We start from the raw sequence: 5,977 nt of genomic DNA, 5'->3' as shown, positions 1-5,977 counted from the left end.
TGCATTGATTATGTTGTTGATGTTAGTTAGGTCTAAAGTTATAGTAAGTCTCAAAAATATATCTCAATGGCCTTTTCAATTGTGGATCCTATTTCATTAGAAACTTTAATGATGAATGAATAGAAAAAAGATACTTTTGCACCATATCTAATGATTCTTTGATTTGGGTCCAACAAATATTAATTAGTTTAATATTTCAGGTTCAAATCAAAATGTACATAATAAAGAAAAATAATAATTTAGAGAAGAAAAATAAGAATAATCAAAACACCACAACCAATTTCTGACATTTAAAAAAGACTCTCAAAAGATACTAATGAAAATATTTATAATAATTAAGAGTTCATATTTATTGTGATTTTCCGATAAAGGATATCATAATCATCTCAACTTAGTCACACAACATTTTTGTAACGATCTCATTCGTAGTCTTAGACTCTCAAATTAGTACTTTAAAAGTGACTCACGTGACACTTTGTTCCCGCAATACAAAGAAAATATTTATAATAATTAAGAGTTCATATTTATTGTGATTTTCCAATAAAGAATATCATAATCTTCTCAACTTAGTCACGCAACATTCTCGTAACGATCTCATTCGTAGTCTTAGACTCCCAAGTTAATACTTTAAAGTGACTCACGTGGCACTTTGTTTCTGTAATACCTTGACACTTTATTCCTATCATCGAATCAACTTTGATACCACCTATAACACTCTAAACTCAAGCAACATTACTGTTAAGAGAATAGACTACAAATATTTCCAACTCAAAAAGTAAAGATATCTATAATCTTGAGTTCATATTTACTCATGTAACACTCTGAACTCACAACTTTACTAGTTAAAAAAGTAGACTACAAATACTTCCAATTCAAACTCAAAAAGTAATGATATCTATAATCTTGAGTTCATATTTACTCTGTAATACTCTTAAAAAAATATACTACAAATCCTTCCAACTCAAAAAGTAAAGATATCTATAATCTTGAGTTAATATTTACTTATAGCATAATTTTAATAAACTCTCAATTGAGATTTATCAGCCAAGTCATTCTAAATTATCAAACTTAGATAAATCAAGATTATAAGGTTCAATTTCAAATAATAATGAAGTTTATACTACAGAGTCAAAATACAAACACATGATAAGGGGGTTGAATCAACTCAAACATTTCAATAAGAGAAATAGAAATTTACAAAATACCCATTATAGATCAAAATCATTATCCAGTTATAAGCACTAAACAATAACTAAGATCTAACTTATACATCATCTTCAAGATCTTCCTCAACTTTCTCTTCCTCTCCCTCCTCAGCTTTTTCTTCCTCCTCTTCTTTCTCAGCTGCATTTTCCTCAACATCCTGTACAACACAGAAACAAACATCATAATGTTAAAAAGATTCAACTTTTAATGTTAAAAATGAAAACTTGAATGTTTATTCTTATTATTATTACTTGTGGATCTTCAGCATTATTAGCTGATCCCAATAATTTCTCATATTCTGCCTTCAATTCTGCATGTTTATCCCTGTATGTCTTCTTTTCCTATTCAAATCAAAGGGGTTTCTTATTAGTTCCATTGCAAACAAACAAACAAACTAATTGACATAAATCATGTTTCCAAAAACCAACCTCATCTGTCAAGCTCTTCCATTTCTCACCTCCTTCTTTAGCAACCTGTATTCCAATTTGAATCAATTAATAAAAGGAAACCGAATGGACAAGCATTGGTTAACCAGTGATTCTTCTTTTTCTATACCGTAGCAACACTCTTGCAGTCAGGATTAGCCTCCTTGAATGTCTTTCTGAATTCATCCCTGAACATAGACAGTAATGAAGATATTTCAACAACCAATCATTGCAACACATTAACAAAGCATAAATGTAGAGAAATTCCGTTTACATGAAGATGAAGAAAGCTGTAGGTGGACGCTTCGGAGCATTAGGATCTTTAATTTTCTTCTCCTTCTTAGTTTTCTTAGTTGTAGGCTCTGCAGGTTTAGGTCCCTTCCTACATATTATGTCAGCTTAGATCAGACCTCAAGAAATCATACATAGTTTAGTGAATAAGTTATAGACATCAAGATATTCACCTAAGTCTTTTCTTAGGTTGTGGTTGATCAACTTGATCTTTTTCTGAATCAGCCACCTCTGGTATGAACACAACTATAAACTATCAGTTTTCAAGCATTAAAAAACACACAAGGAAGAAGGATAGAGAATGAGAAAGGAACATACCAAGTGATTTGTAAAGCTTAGCCAAATCTGCACAGTTGTGCATCGCAATCAAAGCAATGTGCACGTCTTTCTTGCACTCCTCACTGCAAACAGTAAACGAAGATTAACAAATGATTGATTATACTCCTTATTACACATTTCTCAACATACATACAAGTAACTAGATCTAGTACAGATATTCATATAGATAATAGATAAATAGATAGATACTCTTAGACTACAAAGATTAACAAAAGACTAGCTAGATCCAGTTACTCTCTCGGTCTTTCTAGATTGATACTCCTTATTACATGTTTCTCAACATACAAGTAACACTAGATCTAGTCTAGATACTCGTATAAGTATCAAAACTAGCTAGATAAATCCAGTTACTCTCGCAGTCTTTCTCGATTGATAGATACTCCTTATTAGATATTCCTCAACATGCAAGTAACTAAATCTAGTACAGAGATAGATAGTTATGATTTGTACCAGCGAATGAAAGCGCTTCCATCTCTAGCACGAACGGGAGCAGAAGCGGAGGTATCTGCCTCAACTCTCTTCCTAGCGTTAGGTGCGATTCTGGAACTTCCTCCTCCGGCCATTTCTGAAGCAAGAGAGACGTGGTAGATCTAGAATCTGGAGAGAAAAGGAAATCTGAGAAGATAGAATGAAGAGATTTTGAGAAAGTATTAGTAGAAGAAGAAGAAGAAGATTAATGGCGCCAAGTCTATATTATTTCGCAAATTGATTAATGGCGCCAGGGTTTCGTTTCAAGGGTTTTAGGTTTTTCATTTACATGGATGGATGATGTGTCATGAATTATAACCGTCCGATTTCATTTACATGTGCACGTGGCATGCTTTCATTATTCTGGATACTTTACTCTTTCAGAAATTTAGGCGGGAAGAAAATATAATATTATTCGGTATGATGAGTTTACTATTTATCTTATTTTTCACATTTATTAATGTGACTATTCAATTTCCTATGTTTTTTAAATTATTATATGAAAAGTGATAAAGGAGGAAATGATATATCACTGCATCATCACTTGTTGGAAAAATAATAAAAGGTGAGGAGAGAGAAAAAATTTGTTATTTTTTTTTTTTGACTAGTCGGCATATCATTTCCTCTGTCAAATTTCCTCTCCCAATCATTTCTCTTATTATATATATAATTAAAATATATTTTAAATATTTATATTCTTTTTTTTTTCTCTTTTTTCTATTTTATTATTATTATTTTTCTTATTTTTATCATTTTATTTAATTATTATAATAATGATAAAATATATTTTTAATAATATTATATATTTTCTTAGTTTTATAAAAATAAAATTATATAAATAAGAAATAAAAAAAAAACATTAAGTTATGGAGAGAAACTAATATATTTATAAAATTTATTTTTAAACTCACAAATTTATAAAAAACTAATATATTCAAAATAAATTATTTTTTAATTTAAGTAATTTTAAGTTAATAAAATATTCAAATTATTTTAAATAAAAAATATTGAGTTTATAAATATATAATCAAATAGTAAATTTTATATTATTAATATATATATATATATATATATATATATATATAATACTAATTATTAAATATTATTCAAATATACAAAAATATATAAGATGAGCCTATAGAATAAGTTTAATTAAACTTATCCAACGTAAAAACATACTAAGAATAAGCTGAATCTGGTGTTTTCAAACAATAATTAAATAATATAGAAAAAGTAAATTTACTTTTTATATATAATTGTGTTAGTCTTGTTCAAATAATACTCTAAAATTGTTTTTTTTTATAAAAATCATTTGTACTAATATCCTCACTTAAATATTTTATATTTTTCTTCTTTATCAAATTATGAATAATGTTCATAAACACAATAAAAACAACTAAAAAGCTTATTACTAATAATATGCACTTCCTATTACATGTACATTATTATTATTATTATACTATGATCAAGCTGGCTAGTATCAAAACGTTCATACAAGGAAAGTACACATTAATACTAAGAATATATGTCCTACCTACGAGAATGTGGATTATTATTATTATTACGAGATCGAACTGCACTAACCGGGGCTCCTACACCGTAAGCCATATGGTTCACGGGCATGCCAACAACCGGTTGCTCTATGGTTGCTACGTCGCTCTGTTGAGTACTAGAAGCTGCTGCTGGCCCAGAAATCACTTCCCCATTGTTATCTACACTTGTGATGTCGTGAATGCTGGACCGCCTCCTCTCTTTGTTCATAGAGTTCAGTCGAATGAAATATTTCTGAGCATGACTAGCCACTTGAGTTGGTGTTCTTGATATCACAAAGTTACGAGATATACTCCTCCAATCACCTTTCCCGTATTTGTCCAGTCCCAATAGAAACAATCTGATCACAAACCAAAACAAAACATCGCCATTTCAAGAGTCTAACACTACATGAATATGATTTAGATGAGATAATGTTATAAGAAGTTACTTAACTAAACGAATATTAAGGTGTTTTCAAGATGAACAAATTCAAAGTTACGCAATTTACCTATGTTCATCCTCTGTCCAAGCAATACCCTTTCGACGATCCTGATCTACCTTGCTAGGTCGAGGATCTACTACTGAACCATCCTTAGAACATTCATAGATAGGTAATGGAACCACACCTGACTCTATGCGTATAACATCATCCATTAATATCTCGTAATGATGTTTAACCTCTTCCAAACTTTTTCCAGGAACATCTGCAGCAATCTTCTCCCATCTTTCTTCTTCATTATTCCCATCTTCTTCGGGATAGGTTGCAAGTGCATTCTCGAATGCCTTGTCCTGCTCTCGATTCCAAGAAGAAGATAACGATGTATCACCATCTTCATCATCACCAGTCATCTATACTAATTGTGAAATGCTGGCTAACTGACATGATACAAATGAAGAAAAGCCATGAGAAATTATCTGAATGTCATCAATAACAAGTGTAATCAAGTTATAAGAAAGAAGAACCTATTCAATTCAATTCATACTTGTACAAGTAGATCCTATCTTCTATTTATATTATCCATTGACAACTTCCATACACAATTAAGATTTCAAGAATCATTCTATATGTTATGTCAGATCTTCCTCATTTACAAGATGTTAGGGTTTATAGCCTTGCTAACGAAAGAACGCAAATCTTGCGAACAATTTGATCGTCTACTCACAAGAAATGATCAAGAAATGATTAGTTAGTTATCGGTGATAGAGTTAACAGAAGCGTACCTTTTCGCGATGCAGATTTGATGTCCAGTGTACTGAGTTGAGCAAAAGGAGAGTGAAAACGACGGAGAATTCTCTCGAATTCCTCGAATAATAGATTCAATTGATGGATTCGAATGAGACTAACTAAACCGATACCTACAAACAAAGCTAGCTAAGAACAGAGAGGCGATGATTGAAGAGTTAGTTGAAAGACGAAATCATTGCTTGGACATATCAGTATCAGACACCTCAACTTCAAGCATGTGGAGAGAGAGAGAGAAAGAGAGAGCACCGTCTGCCATTATTGCCTTCTTAAAGGTATAGTTTGATTCAGTTTTAATTTCAAATAATTCAGCTTGTAGTAAACACATAATATTATCCCACCAAACTAAGATAAGAATAAGTAAAAAAAATAAAAAAATTTCACGGATTCGATTCCATCCAAAAACGTTTTGTGTTGAAGCGGGACATGACTGTGGGTGTTATGCTAGTTCTCATCGAAAATGATGTGCCAA

At 30.9% G+C, this 5,977-nt stretch overlaps 2 protein-coding genes across 2 annotated transcripts; both read right to left on the bottom strand.

Annotated features, from left to right (window-relative positions):
• Positions 1-1,073: 1,073 nt before the first annotated feature.
• LOC124927568 (high mobility group B protein 7-like) lies at positions 1,074-2,898 on the bottom strand. Its single transcript, XM_047468010.1, has 8 exons — positions 2,712-2,898; positions 2,241-2,323; positions 2,096-2,153; positions 1,906-2,013; positions 1,762-1,819; positions 1,635-1,679; positions 1,458-1,547; positions 1,074-1,363 (listed from the first exon to the last, which is right to left on the bottom strand). Exons 1-8 carry the CDS (start codon positions 2,822-2,824, stop codon positions 1,265-1,267), a joined length of 654 nt encoding a protein of 217 aa, XP_047323966.1. The 5' UTR covers positions 2,825-2,898; the 3' UTR covers positions 1,074-1,264.
• A 1,283-nt stretch (positions 2,899-4,181) lies between these two features.
• Positions 4,182-5,726, bottom strand: LOC124926329 (transcription factor SRM1-like). Its single transcript, XM_047466531.1, has 3 exons — positions 5,484-5,726; positions 4,771-5,138; positions 4,182-4,620 (listed from the first exon to the last, which is right to left on the bottom strand). Exons 2-3 carry the CDS (start codon positions 5,109-5,111, stop codon positions 4,260-4,262), a joined length of 702 nt encoding a protein of 233 aa, XP_047322487.1. The 5' UTR covers positions 5,112-5,138; positions 5,484-5,726; the 3' UTR covers positions 4,182-4,259.
• Between the last annotated feature and the right edge of the window lie 251 nt (positions 5,727-5,977).

Source organism: Impatiens glandulifera, chromosome 2, assembly GCF_907164915.1.
Source record: "Impatiens glandulifera chromosome 2, dImpGla2.1, whole genome shotgun sequence".
Classification (NCBI taxonomy): Eukaryota; Viridiplantae; Streptophyta; class Magnoliopsida; order Ericales; family Balsaminaceae; genus Impatiens; species Impatiens glandulifera.
Note: the sequence above shows the minus strand (reverse complement) of the source record. Positions and strands in the feature narration are given on the sequence as shown.

What these genes read in the sequence shown, in the direction of transcription:
- LOC124927568 (XM_047468010.1), bottom strand. Translation starts at nt 2,824, where the DNA reads ATGGCCGGAGGAGGAAGTTCCAGAATCGCACCTAACGCTAGGAAGAGA. An exon ending in ACTGCAAGAGTGTTGCTACG is followed by an intron (nt 1,680 to 1,761) that starts GTATAGAAAAAG and finishes ATTGGAATACAG; the next exon opens with GTTGCTAAAGAAGGAGGTGA. An exon ending in ATAATGCTGAAGATCCACAA is followed by an intron (nt 1,364 to 1,457) that starts GTAATAATAATA and finishes TGTGTTGTACAG; the next exon opens with GATGTTGAGGAAAATGCAGC.
- LOC124926329 (XM_047466531.1), bottom strand. Translation starts at nt 5,111, where the DNA reads ATGACTGGTGATGATGAAGATGGTGATACATCGTTATCTTCTTCTTGG. An exon ending in TGGACAGAGGATGAACATAG is followed by an intron (nt 4,621 to 4,770) that starts GTAAATTGCGTA and finishes GTTTGTGATCAG; the next exon opens with ATTGTTTCTATTGGGACTGG.